Source organism: Engystomops pustulosus, chromosome 2, assembly GCF_040894005.1.
Source record: "Engystomops pustulosus chromosome 2, aEngPut4.maternal, whole genome shotgun sequence".
NCBI classification, from domain to species: domain Eukaryota; kingdom Metazoa; phylum Chordata; class Amphibia; order Anura; family Leptodactylidae; genus Engystomops; species Engystomops pustulosus.
In genome coordinates this window covers 260,541,293-260,563,502 of record NC_092412.1, presented here as the reverse complement: position 1 = coordinate 260,563,502, position 22,210 = coordinate 260,541,293, and the positions used below count along the sequence as shown (strand labels likewise).

Genomic DNA, 22,210 nt, shown 5'->3' with positions numbered 1-22,210 from the left:
CGCTCACCTCCTCCTCCTCTCCCCGTACACTGCCGTTGCCCGCTACGGTACGGGCGGGCAACGGCAGTGTGAATATAGTCTTATTCTTCTCCCTTGTTTCCCTTTTACCTTCTGTATAGAGATATATTCCTTTACAGAAGCCATTGTGGACTAAGCGGACGCCATTAGCCGGGGGTTATGATGACCACTGTCAGCCATGTCATGATTCAGCCCCGTTGTGTAACCTGATGGCTTGTCTGCCAGCTTCTCCTTGTTAGATGATAGATGTCCTTCAGCCTGTTTTCTTCCCCTTATCTTGTTTTGGTTAGTAAGAAGCTTTTGGAGCCATTCCCCGTACATTTTGTGGCTGGGATAATATAAACACGTCACTGCGTCCGGTGTCCGAGGTGAGTGCCTCGAAGGATTCTGCATGTGATGCCGGAATGCAGTGTGCCCTGATTATGCCACGTAATGATATCCCCCTGTCCTCCACGAACAGCCTAAACAAGGATAAGCCCCTAACTCTATGACAGAGCCTATGGGGCAGATTTACTTACCCGGTCCATTCGCGATCCAGCGGCGCATTCTCTGCGGTGGATTCAGGTCCGGCCGGGATTCACTAAGGCAGTTCCTCTGACGTCCACCAGGTGGCGCTGCTGCGCTGAAGTTCCCCGAGGCCCGCCGGAATGCCCTGAAGTTCACCGGCCTATTCCTAGTGAAGGTAAGCACGAGTCCCGCTACACTTTTTTTTTTTTTAAATGCGGTGGTTTTTCCCGGCGCCGATGCGCCACAATCCGATCGCGTGCGCCAAAATCCCGGGGCAATTCAGGGGAAATTGGCTTAAATCGGAAATATTCGGGTAACACGTTGGGAAAACGCGAATCGGGCCCTTAGTAAATGATCCCCTATGACTTTTGTTTCCTTTTTTGACTAAACACCAACACTTCATCGAAGTGGACCTGACCTTGTTGAGACATTGGAGTCTGGCCAGAACTTTATAGATAACACGGAACGCTGGGCTAGAGATAGTTAACCCCTTAAGGACGCAGGGTATTTTCGCTCATTTCTCGCTCTCCACATTCAAAAATCCATAACTTTTTCATGTTTCCGTGTACAGACCTGTGTGAGGGATTATTTTGTGCGTAACAAATTTTCCTTTCCTGTGATGTTACTTATTTTAACAGCCGTGTACTGCGAAGCTGTAAAAAACGTTCTTGTGGGCTCAGTTTTGACTGTGCGCTCCAAATAACACGTCAGCTTTATTCTTTGGTTCGGTGCGATCGCGGTGACACCGGATTTCCAGGTTTTGTGGCGTTTTCATACATTTTCAAAAATTAAACGAATGTGTACAAAAAAGAAAAAAAAATTATTGCCATCTTCTGAGGCTAATAACTTTTTCATACTTTGGCGCACGGAGCTGGAGGAGGGGTCAATTTTTGCGAAATGAGCCGACGTTTTCAGTGCTACCATTCTGAGGTCTGTGCGACATTTTGATCATATTATATTCCATTTATTATGTGATGTAAAAAGGTGTAAAAGTCGCATTTCAGACATTTGGGCGCCATTTCCCGTCTCGGAGGTCACCGCCGGCCGTAACCGTTTTTATATTTTCATAGATGTGTCTGTGATTTTTACTGTTTATTAGGTTTTATATCAGTTCTAGGGACAGGGGGTTATTTGAATTTTTTATATTTTATAAATTTTTTTCTTTTTTTTTCTTTTCTTTTTCACTATTTCTTAGACCATCTAGGGTTCATTAACCCTAGATGGTCAGATCGCTGCTACCATATACTGCAATACTTCTGTATAATACTTCTGTATAATACTTCTGTATTGCAATATATGGCATTTTTGCAGGTCATTCGTTACAATGAGCCAGTGGCTCATTGTAACGAATCTGCAGAAGCCATTAAGCCTCGGGTCAAACGAAGACCCGAGGCTACCATGGCAACCGATCGCCCACGCGGCGACTTGGAGTTGCTGGGAGTTGTTCTCTCTGCTGCTGGGAGTTATCTCTGATGCTGGGAGTTATCTCTGATGCTTGAAGTTATCTCTGATGCTGGGAGTTATCTCTGATGCTGGGGGTTATCTCTGATGCTTGGAGTTATCTCTGATGCTGGGAGTTATCTCTGATGCTGGGGGTTGTCTCTGATGCTGGGGGTTATCTCTGATGCTGGGAGTTATCTCTGATGCTGGGGGTTATCTCTGATGCTGGGGGTTATCTCTGATGCTGGGGGTTATCTCTGATGCTGGGAGTTATCTCTGATGCTGGGAGTTATCTCTGATGCTGGGGGTTATCTCTGATGCTGGGAGTTATCTCTGATGCTGGGGGTTATCTCTGATGCTGGGGGTTATCTCTGATGCTGGGGGTTATCTCTGATGCTGGGGGTTGTCTCTGATGCTGGGGGTTATCTCTGATGCTGGGGGTTATCTCTGATGCTGGGAGTTATCTCTGATGCTGGGAGTTGTCTCTGATGCTGGGCGTTATCTCAGATGCTGGGAGTTATCTCTGATGCTGGGAGTTATCTCTGATGCTGGGGGTTATCTCTGATGCTGGGAGTTATCTCTGATGCTGGGGGTTATCTCTGATGCTGGGGGTTATCTCTGATGCTGGGAGTTGTCTCTGATGCTGGGGGTTATCTCTGATGCTGGGAGTTGTCTCTGATACTGGGGGTTATCTCAGATGCTGGGAGTTATCTCTGATGCTGGGAGTTATCTCTGATGCTGGGGGTTATCTCTGATGCTGGGAGTTATCTCTGATGCTGGGGGTTATCTCTGATGCTGGGAGTTATCTCTGATGCTGGGAGTTGTCTCTGATGCTGGGGGTTATCTCTGATGCTGGGAGTTGTCTCTGATGCTGGGGGTTATCTCAGATGCTGGGAGTTATCTCTGATGCTGGGAGTTATCTCTGATGCTGGGGGTTATCTCTGATGCTGGGGGTTATCTCTGATGCTGGGAGTTATCTCTGATGCTGGGAGTTATCTCTGATGCTGGGAGTTGTCTCTGATGCTGGGGGTTATCTCAGATGCTGGGAGTTGTCTCTGATGCTGGGAGTTATCTCTGATGCTGGGAGTTGTCTCTGATGCTGGGAGTTGTCTCTGATGCTGGGGGTTATCTCAGATGCTGGGAGTTGTCTCTGATGCTGGGAGTTGTCTCTGATGCTGGGGGTTATCTCAGATGCTGGGAGTTGTCTCTGATGCTGGGAGTTATCTCTGATGCTGGGAGTTGTCTCTGATGCTGGGGGTTATCTCTGATGCTGGGGGTTATCTCTGATGCTGGGGGTTATCTCTGATGCTGGGAATCATCTCTGATTCTGGGAGTTATCTCTGATGCTGGGAGTTGTCTCTGATGCTGGGAGTTATCTCTGAAGCTGAGGGTTATCTCTGATGCTGGGAGTTAACTGTGATGCTGGGAGTTATCTCTGATGCTGGGGGTTATCTCTGATGCTGGGAGTTATCTCTGATTCTGGGAGTTATCTCTGATGCTGGGGGTTGTCTCTGATGATGGGAGTTATCTCTGATTCTGGGGGTTATCTCTGATGCTGGGAGTTATCTCTGATGCTGGGAGTTATCTCTGATGCTGGGGGTTATATCTCTGATGCTGGGGGTTATCTCTGATGCTGGGAGTTATCTCTGATGCTGGGGGTTATCTCTGATGCTGGGGGTTATCTCTGATGCTGGGAGTTGTCTCTGATGCTGGGGGTTATCTCTGATGCTGGGAGTTATCTCTGATGTTGGGGGTTGTCTCTGATGCTGGGGGTTATCTCTGATGCTGGGAGTTATCTCTAATGCTTGGAGTTATCTCTGATGCTGGGAGTTATCTCTGATGCTGGGAGTTATCTCTGATGCTGGGGGTTATCTCTGATGCTGGGGGTTATCTCTGATGCTGGGGGTTATCTCTGATGCTGGGAGTTATCTCTGATGCTGGGGGTTATCTCTCATGCTGGGGGTTATCTTTGATGCTGGGGGTTATCTCTCATGCTGGGGGTTATCTCTGATGCTGGGAGTTATCTCTGATGCTGGGAGTTATCTCTGATGCTTGGAGTTATCTCTGATGCTGGGAGTTATCTCTGATGCTGGGAGTTATCTCTGATGCTGGGAGTTATCTCTGATGCTGGGGGTTATCTCTGATGCTGGGAGTTATCTCTGATGCTGGGAGTTATCTCTGATGCTGGGGGTTATCTCTAATGCTTGGAGTTATCTCTGATGCTGGGGGTTATCTCTGATGCTGGGAGTTATCTGTGATGCTGGGGGTTATCTCTGATGCTGGGGGTTGTCTCTGATGCTGGGAGTTATCTCTGATGCTGGGGGTTATCTCTGATGCTGGGAGTTATCTCTGATGCTGGGGGTTATCTCTGATGCTGGGGGTTATCTCTGATGCTGGGGGTTGTCTCTGATGCTGGGAGTTATCTGTGATGCTGGGAGTTATCTCTGATTCTGGGAGTTATCTCTTATGCTGGGAGTTATCTCTGATGCTGGGGGTTATCTCTGATGCTGGGGGTTATCTCTGATGCTGGGGGTTATCTCTGATGCTGGGAGTTATCTCTGATGCTGGGGGTTATCTCTGATGCTGGGGGTTATCTCTGATGCTGGGAGTTATCTCTGATGCTGGGGGTTATCTCTGATGCTGGGGGTTATCTCTGATGCTGGGAGTTGTCTCTGATGCTGGGAGTTATCTGTGATGCTGGGAGTTATCTCTGATTCTGGGAGTTATCTCTGATGCTGGGAGTTGTCTCTGATGCTGGGAGTTATCTCTGATGCTGGGGGATTATCTGTGATGCTGGGAGTTATATCTCTGATGCTGGGAGTTATCTCTGATGCTGGGGGTTATATCTCTGATGCTGGGGGTTGTCTCTGATGCTGGGAGTTATCTCTGATGCTGGGAGTTATCTCTGATGCTGGGGGTTATATCTCTGATGCTGGGGGTTGTCTCTGATGCTGGGAGTTATCTCTGATGCTGGGAGTTATCTCTGATGCTGGGGGTTATCTCTGATGCTGGGAGTTATCTCTGATCCTGGGAGTTGTCTCTGATGCTGGGGGTTATATCTCTGATGCTGGGAGTTGTCTCTGATGCTGGGAGTTGTCTCTGATGCTGGGAGTTGTCTCTGATGCTGGGGGTTATCTCTGATGCTGGGGGTTATCTCTGATGCTGGGAGTTATCTCTGATCCTGGGAGTTATCTCTGATGCTGGGGGTTATATCTCTAATGCTTGGAGTTATCTGTGATGCTGGGGGTTATCTCTGATGCTGGGGGTTATCTCTGATGCTGGGGGTTATCTCTGATGCTGGGAGTTGTCTCTGATGCTGGGAGTTATCTCTGATGCTGGGGGTTATCTCTGATGCTGGTGGTTATCTCTGATGCTGGGGGTTATCTCTGATGCTGGGGGTTGTCTCTGATGCTGGGGGTTATCTCTGATGCTGGGAGTTATCTCTGATGCTGGGGGTTATCTCTGATGCTGGGGGTTATCTCTGATGCTGGGGGTTATCTCTGATGCTGGGAGTTGTCTCTGATGCTGGGAGTTGTCTCTGATGCTGGGGGTTATCTCTGATGCTGGGGGTTATCTCTGATGCTGGGAGTTATCTCTGATGCTGGGAGTTATCTCTGATGCTGGGGGTTATATCTCTGATGCTGGGAGTTATCTCTGATGCTGGGGGTTATCTCTGATGCTGGGGGTTATCTCTGATGCTGGGGGTTTTCTCTGATGGTGGGAGTTATCTCTGATGCTGGGAGTTATCTCTGATGCTGGGGGTTATATCTCTGATGCTGGGAGTTATCTCTGATGCTGGGGGTTGTCTCTGATGCTGGGGGTTATCTCTGATGCTGGGAGTTGTACCTGATGCTGGGAGTTGTCTCTGATGCTGGGAGTTGTACCTGATGCTGGGAGTTGTACCTGATGCTGGGAGTTGTATCTGATGCTGGGGGTTATCTCTGATGCTGGGAGTTATCTCTGATGCTGGTGATGAGATTGTGGGGTCAGATATAACACGTGGCGCCTGTAGGTCCTTGCGCTTTGTTGATTTTCTATTGTGTAAGCCGTGGAACCTTTTGTGTCTATTGCCTTTAACTGTTTCCTTGCAGAATTTCAGATCTCCATCTTTACCAGCTCAGGACATGACCAGTGCTCCAAACTGGGGGTCAAGTTAGGTTTATTTTTTCCAAGGTAAGAGATTATTGGGCACTTTTACTAAGAATAGTTCAAGCAGCACTAAGTGGCTCATTCACTTGGAGTCCGCAGTCCGCACTATCGTCGAAATATCCATTGATTTCTGATGTGCACCGCATTTAGAAGGGCTTTTTGTCACACGTGATCGGATTTTGGTGCATCAACACCAGCTTCCACACAACACAAATCAAGGGGCAGGCCATCGGACGATCCGACGCATTCAGACAATGGGGGTCATTTACTAAGGGCCCGATTCGCGTTTTCCCGACGTCTTACCCGAATATTTCTGATTTGCGCCGATTTTCCCTGAATTGCCCCGGGATTTTGGTGCACACGATCGGTTTGTGGTGCAGGATCTTAGTGACTCCCCGCACAGCGCATTATACACGGACAATGCACTTACATGTACCAGGAAGAAGAAGGTGAACTTGGGGGATCTGAGCGGGGAAGCGACACATGCAGGATATCGGGCACACAATCTCCTCCATGTGCTCCTCAGTGTGCTCCTCCATGTGCTCCTCAGTGTGCTCCTCCATGTGCTCCTCAGTGTGCCCCTCCATGTGCTGCTACATCCGCTCCTCCATATGCTCCTCCATGTGCTCCTCCATGTTCTCCTCCATGTGCTCCTCAGTGTGCTCCTCCATGTGCTCCACAGTGTGCTCCTCCAAGTGCTGCTACATGCGCTCCTCCAAATTCTCCTCCATGTTCTCCTCCATGTGCTCCTCAGTGTGCTCCTACATGTGCTGCTTCAAGTGCTTCTCAATGTGCTCCTTAATGTTCTCCTCCATGTGCTTCTTATTGAGCTTCTCAATGAAATCCTCCATGTGCTCCTCCATTTGCTCCAGCCATTTGCTTCTCCATGTGCTCCTCCATGTGCTACTTACTGTGCTCCTCTATGTGCTCTAACATGTGCGCCTCCATTTGCTCCTCCATGTGCTCCTCCATGTGCTCCTCAATGTGCTTCTTCATATGCTTCTCCATGTGCTCCTCAGTTTGCTCCTCCATGTGCTCCTTCATTTGCTCCTCTATGTGCTCCTCCTTGTGCTCTTCTATTTGCTTCTTCATATGCCCCTACCTGTGCTTCTCAATGTGCTCCTTCATGATCTCCTCCATGTGTTTCTCCATGTGCTCCTCCATGTGCTTCTCAATGTGCTCCTCCATGTGCTGCTATATTTGCTCCTCCCTATGTTCATTTATGTGCTCTCCATGTGCTGCTTCATGTGCTCCTCCATGTGCTCCTCCATATGCTTCTCCATGTGCTCCTCAGTTTGATCCTCCATGTCCTCCTCCATGTGGTTCTCCAAGTTCTCCTCCATGTGGTTCTCCAAGTTCTCCTCCATGTGCTTCTCCACGTGCTCCTCCATTTGCTTCTCCATATGCTCCTACATGTGTTTCTCAATGTGCTCCTTCAAGTTCTCCTCCATGTGCTTCTCCATGTGCTTCTACATGTGCTCCTCCATGTGCTCCAGCCATGTGCTTCTCCATGGGCTCCTCCATGTGCTTCTACATGGGCTCCTCCATGTGCTTCTCAATGATGTCCTCCGTGTGCTCCTCCTTGTGCTCCTCCATGTGCTCCTCAGTGTGCTTCTCCATCTGCTCCTCCATTTGCTTCTCCATGTGCTTCTCAATGTTCTCCTTTAAGTTCTCCTCCATGTGCTTCTCCATGTGCTTCTACATGTGCTCCTCCATGTGCTCCTCAGTGTGCTTCTCCATGTGCTCCTCCATTGACTTCTCCATGTGCTCCTACATGTGCTTCTAAATGTGCTCCTTTAAGTTCTCCTCCATGTACTTCTCCATGTGCTCCAGCCATGTGCTTCTCCATGTGCTCCTCCACGTGCTTCTCAATTTTCTCCTCCATGTGCTCCTCAGTGTGCTCCTCAATATGCTCCTTCATGTGCTCCTCCATGTGCTCCTCCATATGCTTCTCCATGTGCTCCTCAGTTTGCTCCTCCATGTCCTCCTCCATGTGCTTCTCCAAGTTCTCCTCCATGTGCTTCTCCATGTGCTCCTCCATTTGCTTCTCCATATGCTCCTACATGGGCTTCTCAGTGTGCTCCTTCAAGTTCTCCTCCATGTGCTTCTCCATGTGCTTCTACTTGTGCTCCTCCATGTGCTCCAGCCATGTGCTTCTCCATGGGCTCCTCCATGTGCTTCTCAATGATGTCCTCCATGTGCTCCTCAGTGTTCTCCTCCTTGTGCTCCTCCATGCGCTCCTCAGTGTGCTTCTCCATGTGCTCCTCCATTTGCTTCTTCATGTGCTCCTACATGTGCTTCTCAATGTGCTCCTTTAAGCTCTCCTCCATGTGCTTCTCCATGTGCTTCTACATTTGCTCCTCCATGTGCTCCCCAGTGTGCTTCTCCATGTGCTCCTCCATTGGCTTCTCCATGTGCTCCTACATGTGCTTCTCAATGTGCTCCTTTAAGTTCTCCTCCATGTACTTCTCCATGTGCTCCTCCATGTGCCGCAGCCATGTGCTTCTCCATGTGCTCCTCTATGTGTTTCTCAATTTGCTCCTCCATGTGCTCCTCAGTGTGCCCCTCCATGTGCTCCTTCATGTGCTCCTTTATGTGCCCCTCCATGTGCTCCTTCATGTGCTCCTCCATGTGCCCCTCCATGTGCTCCTCAGTGTGCTCCTCCATGTGCTTCTCATTATGCTTCTGCATGTGCATCCTCCATGTGCTACTCAGTTTGCTCCTCCATGTGCTCCTTTATGTGTTCTTTCATGTGGTCCTCCATGTGCTCCTCAGTGTGCTCCTCCATTTGTTCCTCCATTTGCTCCTACATGTGCTTCTCAATGTACTTCATCATGTTCTCCACCATGTGTTTCTCCATGTGCTTCTCCATGTGCTTCTCAATCTGCTCCTCCATGTGCTCATGCATGTGCTCCTCCATGTGCTCCTCCATGTGCTCCTCCATGTGCTTTTCCTTGTGCTCCTCAATGTGCTCCTCCATGTGTTTCCCCACGTGATCCCCAATGTGCTCTTCCATGTGCTCCTCCATGTACTCCTCCATGTGCTTTTCCTTGTGCTCCTTAATGTGCTCCTCCATGTGCTCCTCCATGTGCTCAATCATGTGGTCCTCAGTGTGCTCCTCCATATGCTTCCAATGCGCTCCTCCATGTAACCTCAGTGTGCTCCTCCATGTACACCTCCATTTGCTCCTTCATGTTCTCCTCCATGTAACCTCAGTGTGCTCCTCCATGTGCTCCTTCATGTTCTCCTCCATGTAACCTCAGTGTGCTCCTCCATCCGGTCCTCCATGTGCTCCTCCATGTGCTCCTCCTTGTGCTCATCCATGTGCTCCTCCATGTGCTCCTCCATGTGCTCCTCCACATGCTCTTCAAAGTGCTTCTCAATGTGCTCGTCAGCTGCACAGCACTTTTCTCCTCACAGGCACAACCTCTGCTTGCTGTGCTGATTTACTCTGCTTGCACTTTGCCCAGCTGCTCTGAGCTGAAGCCTTCCTGCCTGTCTCCTCCAGGTCATGCTGCAAATATAGCACATTATTTTATATATTACAGTATATAGTGCAATGCAGTGTAGAGCAGTACAGTATATAGATCAGGATGATGTTTGTGAGTGAAAATATTAATGCTTAAACTATAAATCACGATGTCGGGTTCTTTTATTTTATCCGTGTTGATCGGATGTCACATCTGGACTGGATAATTTCTTATCTTCTCCTGATTTTTGGCTTTCTCTCCCTATAAGACATGACACACAGGAAAGCAGAACGTCCCCTCCATGCAGGGATCCCCCTGTCACTCAGCAGTGGTACAGTCCAGGGATATATAAGCAGGTGGATACAGCCCTGTGTGTAGGCTGCAGAGCTAGCACTCACTATGGCCACCTCTCACATTGCTCTATTATTCCTTGTGTTTGTTATTGCAGAGCATCGCACCTATGGAGGGACGGATCCTCCTCCTGAAGCACTGAGTCCAGAATTCCCAGCTGCAGCTTATGTAAAAAGTCTCGCTAAAGGGGTAAGTGACAAGTGACTGGGATGATACCAGCCTCCATCTATCACTGATACTGGGTCTATATATCCGTCCTAATATTGATAATAGTTCTATGTTGTAGTAGATGAGATGAGACTCAGGTCCATGAAATCCAACCTATAATCTGATCCAGAGAAAGCAACAGCATTTGGAGGGCAGCCCGGTGTTGCAGTGGTTAGCACTACAGCCTTGCAGCATGGTGGCTCAGTGGTTACCACTACAGCCTTGCAGCACGGTGGCTCAGTGGTTAGCACTACAGCCTTGCAGCACGGTGGCTCAGTGTTTAGCACTACAGCAATGCAGCATGGTGGCTTAGGGGTTACCACTAAAGCCATGCAGCGCGGTGGCTCAGTGGTTAGTACTACAGCCATGCATCCTGGTGGCTCAAGAGTTACCACTACAGCAATGCAGCAAGGTGGCTCAGTGGTTAGCACTAAAACCTTGCAGCGCGGTGGCTCAGTGGTTAGTACGACAGCCATGCAGCCTGGTGGCTCAGGGGTTAGCACTACAGCCTTGCATCATTGGGCTCAGGGGATAGCACGATAGCACTGTAGCCTTGCAGCCTAAGGTCTCTGCAGCGCTGCGTAATCTGTGTGCGCTATACATAAATAAAGGAATAATTATTATTTATATGGAGGAGTAAATACGTGGCTCAGTGTCCCGTCACACGTTTCACGTGATATTACACTCAACATTCACCACATTCTACTTTTTTGTTTTTTCAGAACCTTCCATTTATCTCCATTACACTTCATTAACCCTTCCTCTGCTTTGCGCCTCTGTAACTTTATACAAACCTTATGTGTAATATTATTCTATCCTTTTCTATAATAAATATTTGTCCTTTCCTGTTACATTACAATCTCCTCCCATATAAGGTTTTACTTTTAATCTCTGTAATATTATATGATCCTCGTCTGTAATTTGTTACTTTCCACATCTGTAATATTATGGAATATTATATTATTACTCTAGGTGTGGAGAAAGTCTTCATTATATGGTAATGGTAGAACCTCCTCTCCTCTAGGTGTAGAGGATGCCCCCTGTCTATGGTGATGGTAGAACCTCCTCTCCTCTAGGTGTAGAGGATGCCCCCTGTCTATGGTGATGGTAGAACCGCCTCTCCTCTAGGTGTAGAGGATGGCCCCTGTCTATGGTGATGGTAGAACCTCCTCTGCTCTAGGTGTAGAGGATGTCCCCTGTCTATGGTGATGGTAGAACCTCCTCTCCTCTAGGTGTAGAGGATGCCCCCTGTCTATGGTGATGGTAGAACCGCCTCTCCTCTAGATGTAGAGGATGTCCCCTGTCTATGGTGATGGTAGAACCTCCTCTCCTCTAGGTGTAGAGGATGCCCCCTGTCTATGGTGATGGTAGAACCTCCTCTACTCTAGGTGTAGAGGATGCCCCCTGTCTATGGTGATGGTAGAACCGCCTCTCCTCTAGATGTAGAGGATGTCCCCTGTCTATGGTGATGGTAGAACCTCCTCCCCTCTAGGTGTAGAGGATGCCCCCTGTCTATGGTGATGGTAGAACCTCCTCTCCTCTAGGTGTAGAGGATGCCCCCTGTCTATGGTGATGGTAGAACCTCCTCTACTCTAGGTGTAGAGGATGCCCCCTGTCTATGGTGATGGTAGAACCTCCTCTCCTCTAGGTGTAGAGGATGCCCTCTGTCTATGGTGATGGTAGAACATCCTCTCCTCTAGGTGTAGAGGAAGCCCCCTGTCTATGGTGATGGTAGAACCTCCTCTCCTCTAGGTGTAGAGGAAGCCCCCTGTCTATGGTGATGGTAGAACCTCCTCTCCTCTAGGTGTAGAGGATGCCCCCTGTCTATGGTGATAGTAGAACCTCCTCTCATTTTAGTGTAGAGGATGCCCCCTGTCTATGATGATGGTAGAACCTCCTCTCCTCTAGGTGTAGAGGATGCCCCCTGTCTATGGTGATGGTAGAACTTCCTCTCCTCTAGGTGTAGAGGATGCCTCCTGTCTATGGTGATGGTAGAACTTCCTCTCCTCTAGGTGTAGAGGATGCCCCCTGTCTATGGTGATAGTAGAACCTCCTCTCATTTTGGTGTAGAGGATGCCCCCTGTCTATGATGATGGTAGAACCTCCTCTCCTCTAGGTGTAGAGGATGCCCCCTGTCTATGGTGATGGTAGAACCTCCTCTCCTCTAGGTGTAGAGGATGCCCCCTGTCTATGGTGATAGCAGAACCTCCTCTCATTTTGGTGTAGAGGATGCCCCCTGTCTATGGTGATGGTAGAACCTCCTCTCCTCTAGGTGTAGAAGATGCCTCCTGTCTATGGTGATGGTAGAACCACCTTTCCTCTAGGTGTAGAGGATGCCCCCTGTCTATGGTGATAGTAGAACCTCCTCTCCTCTAGGTGTAGAGGATGTCCCCTGTCTATGGTGATGGTAGATCCTCCTCTCCTCTAGGTGTAGAGGATGCCCCCTGTCTATGGTGATGGTAGAACCTCCTCTCCTCTAGGTGTAGAGGATGCCCCCTGTCTATGGTGATGGTAGAACCTCCTCTCCTCTAGGTGTAGAGGATGCCCCCTGTCTATGGTGATGGTAGAACCTCCTCTCCTCTAGGTGTAGTGGATGCCCCCTGTCTATGGTGATGGTAGAACCTCCTCTCCTCTAGGTGTAGAGGATGCCCCCTGTCTATGGTGATGGTAGAACCTCCTCTCCTCTAGGTGTAGAGGATGCCTCCTGTCTATGGTGATGGTAGAACCTCCTCTCCTCTAGGTGTAGAGGATGCCCCCTGTCTATGGTGATGGTAGAGCCTCCTCTCCTCTAGGTGTAGAGGATGCCTCCTGTCTATGATGATGGTAGAACCTCCTCTCCTCTAGGTGTAGAGGATGCCCCTGTCTATGGTGATGGTAGAGCCTCCTCTCCTCTAGGTGTAGAGGATGCCTCCTGTCTATGATGATGGTAGAACCTCCTCTCCTCTAGGTGTAGAGGATGCTCCCTGTCTATGGTGATGGTAGTACCTCCTCTCCTCTAGGTGTAGAGGATGCCCCCTGTCTATGGTGATGGTAGAGCCTCCTCTCCTCTAGGTGTAGAGGATGCCCCCTGTCTATGGTGATGGTAGAACCTCCTCTCCTCTAGGTGTAGAGGATGCGCCCTGTCTATGGTGATGGTAGAACCTCCTCTCCTCTAGGTGTAGAGGATGCCCCCTGTCTATGGTGATGGTAGAACCACCTTTCCTTTAGGTGTAGAGGATGCCCCCTGTCTATGGTGATAGTAGAACCTCCTCTCCTCTAGGTGTAGAGGATGCCCCCTGTCTATGGTGATGGTAGTACTGCCTCTCGTCTAGGTGTAGAGGATGCCCCCTGTCTATGGTGATGGTAGAACCTCCTCTCCTCTAGGTGTAGAGGATGTCCCCTGTCTATGGTGATGGTAGATCCTCCTCACCTCTAGGTGTAGAGGATGCCCCCTGTCTATGATGATGGTAGAACATCCTCTCCTCTAGGTGTAGAGGGTGCCCCCTGTCTATGGTGATGGTAGAACCTCCTCTCCTCTAGGTGTAGAGGATGCCCCCTGTCTATGGTGATGGCAGAACCTCCTCTCCTCTAGGAGTTGAGGATGCCCCCTGTCTATGGTGATGGTAGAGCAACCGATACTTGGAAGCTGTATAGGCCTCTTAGTTGCGAAATCTGATAGTAAGGAGCGTGTCCAAAGATAAGTGTTGAGCATCAAATCCTTCCTTAGGGCTAGTCCCAAGTGTACAGTCCAGATTTTGCGGTGCAGTTTCTCTACTGATGTGTATCATTCTCCATGAAAATAATCATGGAAAGGAGAAAAGTAGCCACGGAGGGGCCATTGGTGCCCCATTATTCTATACCACTAAATGCATAGTATGTGCTCTATCCTGTGTAGGAGGCTGAAGTATCCGTGTTATCTGCACGAGTTATCAGATGTTATTAGGACACAGACGGTCGTCAACCCCCAAAGGCTGCAAAAGAGGCTTTTCAACCAACTTCCACGTATCCGAGTATAAGTCATATTAGTTGGTCTGAAGTGATATCACTTGTTTGGTAAGGAAACGATTTCCCACTGTTTTTCCTTTGTGTGTTCTCCGCTAATGGAGACATTGGGGCTCATTTACTAAGAGTCCGCACGGCGCCTTTTTGTCAGGTTTTCTGACTATTTCCGATTTGCGCCGCTTTTAAGTGGGGTTTTTGGTGCACGCGATCGGATTTTGGCACAATTGCATTCGACACACATTAGGGGCCGTGGCCGCCGGACAACCCAATTGATTCGGACTGAGAGTGGGATTTACAATTCAAATTGTGTCGCAAGACATGCACTTACATGCACACAAGAAGAAGAAGGAGAACTCCGGCGGACCTCAGCGGGGAACAGACACATGCAGGAAAATGGAGGAACGATCTTAAAGAATCGCGCCGGACTTCATCCTCGTCGGAGAACGCACCTCGGGGATCACGACAGGACCGGGTAAGTATATCTGCCTTAATGGGGCTCATGTACTAAGGGTCCGAGGTCCGCACTACCGTCGGAATAGCAGACGATTTCCGATTTAGAAAGGCATTTATTTGCAATAGGATTTTGGCACATCGGCGCCGACTTTCACACGACACAAATCGTGGGGGGGGGGGCTGTAGGACAATCCGACGGATTCGGACAACGTTCAGGATTTAACAAAGCAATTTGTGTCGCAAGCTATGCACTTACATGCACCGGGAAGAAGATGGTGAACTCCAGGGACCTGGGGAAGTGATACATGCAGAAACTCGGGCGCACGATCTTCATGAATCGCGGCAGATGTGGATTCTGGCGAACCTCGGGGATTGCGCAGGGACCAGGTAAGTAAATGTGCCCAATTGGGGCTGCTTTACTAAGGGCCCCGTGGACTGCACTTTCGCCGCCGCTGGGACAGGGATTTAAAAGGGTTTTTTCGCACAAGAAATCAGATTTTGGCGCAATAGGGGCAGCTTTCATGCAACAGAAATCTGGGGTGCGGGTTTCGACGGATTCAGACACAACACGGAATTTGCCCCATGTGGATACATCACAGGAGGAGTAACATGACTTGGGGTATAAGATTACAGTGGACACAATGGGGCAAATTTACTTACCCGGCCCATTCGCGATCCAGCGGCGCGTTCTCTGCTCTGGATTCGGGTCCGGCCGGGATTTAAGAAGGTAGTTCCTCCGCCGTCCACCAGGTGGCGCTGCTGCGCTGAAAGTCATCTCATCGCGCCGGAATGCACCACCTTGGACCAGGTGAAGGTAAGCGCTCCCCAAGCAACACTTTTTCGGTTTTTAAATGCGGCGGTTTTTCGAATACGTCGGGTTTTCGTTCGGCCACGCCCCCCGATTTCCGTCGCGCGCATGCCGGCGCCGATGCGCCACAATCCCGGGGCAATTCAGGTACAATCGGCGCAAATCGGAAATATTCGGGTAACACGTCGGGAAAACGCGAATCGGGCCCTTAGTAAATGACCCCCAATCTGTCACCTCTGGATACTGTAACCCGATACTGAGCTTCCGAGACTGCGAAAAGGAATTGTTCCATAATGTGGAAAAATGTAAAGCCGATCCCCGGGTACCGATTCAGGCAGGTTCAGTGGTTTAGGGACTCGATGATCCTCTGTTTTCTATCATCATTAGAAAGGACAATGTTCTATCTATTTATAGGGGGCTTCTAATATCAGCTAAAAACAAGAAAAAATTTGATTACAACCAGATCTCTCTTTGCTTTGTATTTTTAGGTAAGACCTCAGTTTGAGAAACTATCTAACATTGAGGTCCGAATGTTTGATGCCATCACCTACAGAACCGAAATAAGGGATGGAAAAACCTACTTTGTGAAGGTAAGTGACTGGACCATGGCCTGAGCACAAATACACTCACCGGCCATGTTATTAGGTACACCATGCTAGTAACGGGTTGGACCCCCTTTTGCCTTCAGAACTGCCTCAATTCTTCGTGGCATAGATACAACAAGGTGCTGGAAGCTCCTCAGAGATTTTGACATATTGGGGGTCATTTACTAAGCGCCCGATTCGCGTTTTCCCGACGTGTTACCCAAATATTTCCGATTTGTGTCGATTTTCCCTGTATTGCCCCGGGATTTTGGCGCACGCGATCGGATTGTGGTGCATCGGCGCCGGCATGCATGCGACAGAAATCGGGGGGCGTGGCCGAGCGAAAACCAGACGGATTCAGAAAAAACGCCGCATTTAAAACAAAAAAAGTGTCGCTTGGGACGCGCTTACCTTCACTTGGTCCGGCTCGGTGAATTCCTGTGCGTTCAGATGTTTCTCAGCGCAGCAGCGCCACCTGGTGTACGGCGGAGGAACTACCTTAGTGAATCCCGGCCGGACCCGAATCCACTGCAGAGAACGCGCCTCTGGATCGCGAATAGACCGGGTAAGTAAATCTGCCCCATTGACATGATGGCATAACACAGTTGCCGCAGATTTGTCGGCTGCACATCCATGATGCGAATCTCCCGTTCCACCACATCCCAAAGATGCTCTATGGGATTGAGATCTGGTGACTGTGGAGGCCATTTGTGTCCAGTGACCTCATTGTCATGTTCAAGAAACCAGTCTGAGATGCTTCCAGCTTTATGACATGGCGCATTATCCTGCTGAAAGTAGCCATCAGATGTTACAGGGTACATTGTGCTCATAAAGGGATGGACATGGGCAGCAACAATACTCAGGTAGGCTGTGGCGTTGTACCAAGGGGCCCAAAGACACCATGACACCACCACCACCAGCCTGAGCCGCTGATACAAGGCAGGATGGATCCATGACACCACCACCACCAGCCTGACCCGCTGATACAAGGCAGGATGGATCCATGACACCACCAGCACCAGCCTGAGCCGCTGATACAAGGCAGGATGGATCCATGACACCAGCACCACCAGCCTGACCCGCTGATACAAGGCAGGATGGATCCATGACACCACCACCAGCCTGAGCCGCTGATACAAGGCAGGATGGATCCATGACACCACCACCAGCCTGAGCCGCTGATAAAAGGCAGGATGGATCCATGACACCACCAGCACCAGCCTGAGCCGCTGATACAAGGCAGGATGGATCCATGACACCACCACCACCAGCCTGAGCCGCTGATACAAGGCAGGATGGATCCATGACACCACCACCACCAGCCTGACCCGCTGATACAAGGCAGGATGGATCCATGACACCACCACCACCAGCCTGACCCGCTGATACAAGGCAGGATGGATCCATGACACCACCAGCACCAGCCTGAGCCGCTGATACAAGGCAGGATGGATCCATGACACCACCACCACCAGCCTGACCCGCTGATACAAGGCAGGATGGATCCATGACACCACCAGCACCAGCCTGAGCCGCTGATACAAGGCAGGATGGATCCATGACACCAGCACCAGCAGCCTGACCCGCTGATACAAGGCAGGATGGATCCATGACACCACCACCACCAGCCTGAGCCGCTGATACAAGGCAGGATGGATCCATGACACCACCACCACCAGCCTGAGCCGCTGATACAAGGCCGGATGGATCCATGACACCACCACCAGCCTGAGCCGCTGATACAAGGCAGGATGGCTCCATGACACCACCAGCACCAGCCTGAGCCGCTGATACAAGGCAGGATGGATCCATGACACCAGCACTACCAGCCTAACCCGCTGATACAAGGCAGGATGGATCCATGACACCACCACCACCAGCCTGAGCCGCTGATACAAGGCAGGATGGATCCATGACACCACCACCACCAGCCTGACCCGCTGATACAAGGCAGGATGGATCCATGACACCACCACCACCAGCCTGACCCGCTGATACAAGGCAGGATGGATCCATGACACCACCACCACCAGCCTGACCCGCTGATACAAGGCAGGATGGATCCATGACACCACCACCACCAGCCTGACCCGCTGATACAAGGCAGGATGGATCCATGACACCACCACCACCAGCCTGAGCCGCTGATACAAGGCAGGATGGATCCATGACCCCACCACCACCAGCCTGACCCGCTGATACAAGGCAGGATGGATCCATGACACCACCACCACCAGCCTGAGCCGCTGATACAAGGCAGGATGGATCCATGACACCACCACCACCAGCCTGACCCGCTGATACAAGGCAGGATGGATCCATGACACCACCACCACCAGCCTGACCCGCTGATACAAGGCAGGATGGCTCCATGACACCACCACCACCAGCCTGACCCGCTGATACAAGGCAGGATGGATCCATGACACCACCACCAGCCTGAGCCGCTGATACAAGGCAGGATGGCTCCATGACACCACCACCACCAGCCTGAGCCGCTGATACAAGGCAGGATGGCTCCATGACACCACCACCACCAGCCTGAGCCGCTGATACAAGGCAGGATGGATCCATGACACCACCACCACCAGCCTGAGCCACTGATACAAGGCAGGATGGATCCATGACACCACCACCACCACCAGCCTGAGCCGCTGATACAAGGCAGGATGGATCCATGACACCACCACCACCAGCCTGACCCGCTGATACAAGGCAGGATGGATCCATGCTTTCATGTTGTTGTACCAAATTCTGACCCTACCATCCGAATGTAGCAGCAGAGATCGAGACTCATCAGACCAGGCAACGTTTTTCCAATCTTCTATTGTCCAATTTCGATGAGCTTGTGCAAATTGTAGCCTCAGTTTCCAGTTCTTAGCTGAAAGGAGTGGCACCCGGTGTGGTCTTCTGCTGCTCTAGCCCATCTGCCTCAAAGTTGGACGTACTGTGCGTTCAGAGATGCTCTTCTGCCTACCTTGGTTGTAACGGGTGGCGATTTGAGTCACTGTTGCCTTTCTATCAGCTCGAACCAGTCTGCCCATTCTCCTCTGACCTCTGGCATCAACAAGGCATTTCCGCCCACAGAACTGCCGCTCACTGGATGTTTTTTCTTTTTCGGACCATTCTGTGTAAACACTAGAGATGGTTGTGCGTGAAAATCCCAGGAGATCAGCAGTTTCTGAAATACTCAGACCAGCCCTTCTGACACCAACAACCATGCCACGTTCAGAGGCCACAAATCACCTTTCTTCCCCATACTGATGCTCGGGAGAACTGCAGGAGATTGTCCTGACCATGTCTACATGCCTAAATGCACTGCCGCCATGTGATTGGCTGATTAGAAATTAAGTGTTAACGAGCAGTTGGACAGGTGTACCTAATAAAGTGGCCGGTGAGTGTAGATCTTCTTTTCCCATTAATGGGGCTCATTTACTATGGTTTCTTGGACCGCACAAACGCTGTATATTCCGTCGATTACTGTTTTGCGCCGCATTTAAAAGCTGATTGTGGCGCATGCGATCGTATTTTGGCAAACTTTCATGCGTCAGAAACTGGGGGCGTGGCCGACGAACACGCGGGATTTAACATTCAAAATTGTGACGTAAGCTCAAGCACTTACATCCACCAGGAAGAAGAAGCGACACATGCAGGAAATTGGACGCACGATCGCGACAGACCCAAATCCTCGTCGGACAACACACCTCAGGGATCACGACAGGACGGGTAAGTAAATGTGCGCCAATGTCTCCTCTGTACTTCTGCACACAAGTATAACATCCCCCCATGACATATAATGGGGTCCCCTCCATCTACACCATGTCCAGTCCTGTCCTGCTGTCACCGGTCCCTCTGTCTCTCCTCAGGTCAACATTGATGAGGATCATTACAGTCATCTGAGAATCTACGACCCTCGTCCACTTCCAGGAAAGGAGCCGAAGCTGGCGGGATTTATGCTAAATAAGACTAGGTGGGACCCCATTAGTTATATCCCTGAACAGTGGCGCAACTAGAAGCTGAAGGGCCCCAGTGCAAAGTCTGTGCCGGGCCCCCAACTATAATGTATGGTTTATAGTAATAGCTTCTCATATGGGAAAGGGACACCATAAGGGCCCCCTAAACCTCTTGGGCCCTGGTGCGACTGCAATCTCTGCACCCCCTCAAGTTACGCCCCTGTCCCTGAATAATGTAGGAATGTCAATGACGTCTTCTTCCTGTGATTACTAAATAAAGATGAATGAATAAAACTTTCTCTGGAGATATTTTTGGTTGGTGAATAATCATTAATATTCTAGTTTTGTAATTTGGTTTGTCCCCTATCACTGACCTCAAGATAGGGGCTGCTGGGTCATGTGATCACTGTCTGACCTCCAGACTGTCTTATTAGGGGCAGCCGGGTCATGTGATCACTGTCTGACCTCCAGACCTTCTTATTAGGGGCGTCTGGGTCATGTGATCACTGTCTGACCTCCAGACTGTCTTATTAGGGGCAGCCGGGTCATGTGATCACTGTCTGACCTCCAGACCTTCTTATTAGGGGCGTCTGGGTCATGTGATCACTGTCTGACCTCCAGACCTTCTTATTAGGGGCGTCTGGGTCATGTGATCACTGTCTGACCTCCAGACTGTCTTATTAGGGGCAGCCGGGTAATGTGATCAATGTCTGACCTCCAGACCTTCTTATTAGGGGCAGCCAGGTCATGTGATCACTGTCTGACCTCCAGACCTTCTTATTAGGGGTGGCTGGGTCATGTGATCACCCTCTGACCTCCAGACATTCGAATTAGGGGTTGCTGGGTCATGTGATCACCCTCTGACCTCCAGACCTTCTTATTAGGGGTGGCTGGGTCATGTGATCAATGTCTGACATCCAGACCTTCTTATTAGGGGTGGCTGGGTCATGTGATCAATGTCTGACCTTCAGACCTTTTTATTAGGGGCAGCTGGGTCATGTGTTCACCGTTTGACCACTAGCTCAGTGCTCGCTCTCCTGTATGGTCGGGGTCTCGCTGCAGAAGAAAGACTTCTTGTGAGCTGCACCATTACACCATCACCTATAAGATCCCTACCAGCAGATGAACCTCCAACAATAAGACCCCTATGTCCTAATAATCTGGGGATAGAGCAATCTCTCTTTTAATTAATAACACTTAAACTTATTTCGTATATCTTATGGGTATGGAGCAGCTTTAGGACAGTACAGACACTATGGAGCAGGTCCCCGCCCATACCGACATGTGAGAGAGACTTCCCGAGACATATAAGTTATGATACTTATATAAAACAATCTATGGGGTCATCCTCAGACTTATAGAGATACTGTGAGGGGTTGTGAGGTCCACTACACCTAGCAGAGGAACGGTTATACCATCCTCTACACCTAGATGAGAGGAGGTTCTACCATCACCATAGACAGGGGGCATCCTCTACACCTAGATGAGAGGAGGTTCTACCATCACCATAGACAGGGGGCATCCTCTACACCTAGATGAGAGGAGGTTCTACCATCACCATAGACAGGGGGCATCCTCTACACCTAGATGAGAGGAGGTTCTACCATCACCATAGACAGGGGGCATCATCTACACCTACAGGAGAGGAGGTTCTACCATCACCATAGACAGGGGGCATCATCTACACCTACAGGAGAGGAGGTTCTACCATCACCATAGACAGGGGGCATCATCTACACCTACAGGAGAGGAGGTTCTACCATCACCATAGACAGGGGGCATCATCTACACCTACAGGAGAGGAGGTTCTACCATCACCATAGACAGGGGGCATCCTCTACACCTAGAGGAGAGGAGGTTCTACCATCACCATAGACAGGGGGCATCCTCTACAACTAGAGGAGAGGAGGTTCTACCATCACCATAGACAGGGGACATCCTCTACACCTAGAGGAGAGGAGGTTCTACCATCACCATAGACAGGGAGCATCCTCTACACCTAGAGGAGAGGAGGTTCTACCATCACCATAGACAGGGGGCATCCTCTACACCTAGAGGAGAGGAGGTTCTACCATCACCATAGACAGGGGGCATCCTCTACACCTAAAGGAAAGGAGGCTTTACCATCACCATAGACAGGGGACATCCTCTACACCTAGAGGAGAGGAGGTTCTACCATCACCATAGACAGGGGGCATCCTCTACACCTAGAGGAGAGGAGGTTCTACCATCACCATAGACAGGGGGCATCCTCTACACCTAGAGGAAAGGAGGCTTTACCATCACCAT

The 22,210-nt window shown here is 50.1% G+C and overlaps 1 protein-coding gene across 1 annotated transcript; it reads left to right on the top strand.

Moving 5' to 3' along the window:
- Positions 1–9,976: 9,976 nt before the first annotated feature.
- On the top strand, positions 9,977–20,194 carry LOC140116829 (cystatin-B-like). The gene is made up of 3 exons (XM_072133265.1): positions 9,977–10,124; positions 15,873–15,974; positions 19,835–20,194. Exons 1-3 carry the CDS (start codon positions 9,984–9,986, stop codon positions 19,979–19,981), a joined length of 390 nt encoding a protein of 129 aa, XP_071989366.1. The 5' UTR covers positions 9,977–9,983; the 3' UTR covers positions 19,982–20,194.
- The last annotated feature ends 2,016 nt before the right edge of the window (positions 20,195–22,210 follow it).

What these genes read in the sequence shown, in the direction of transcription:
- LOC140116829 (XM_072133265.1), top strand. Translation starts at nt 9,984, where the DNA reads ATGGCCACCTCTCACATTGCTCTATTATTCCTTGTGTTTGTTATTGCA. An exon ending in TAAAAAGTCTCGCTAAAGGG is followed by an intron (nt 10,125 to 15,872) that starts GTAAGTGACAAG and finishes TTGTATTTTTAG; the next exon opens with GTAAGACCTCAGTTTGAGAA. An exon ending in GAAAAACCTACTTTGTGAAG is followed by an intron (nt 15,975 to 19,834) that starts GTAAGTGACTGG and finishes GTCTCTCCTCAG; the next exon opens with GTCAACATTGATGAGGATCA.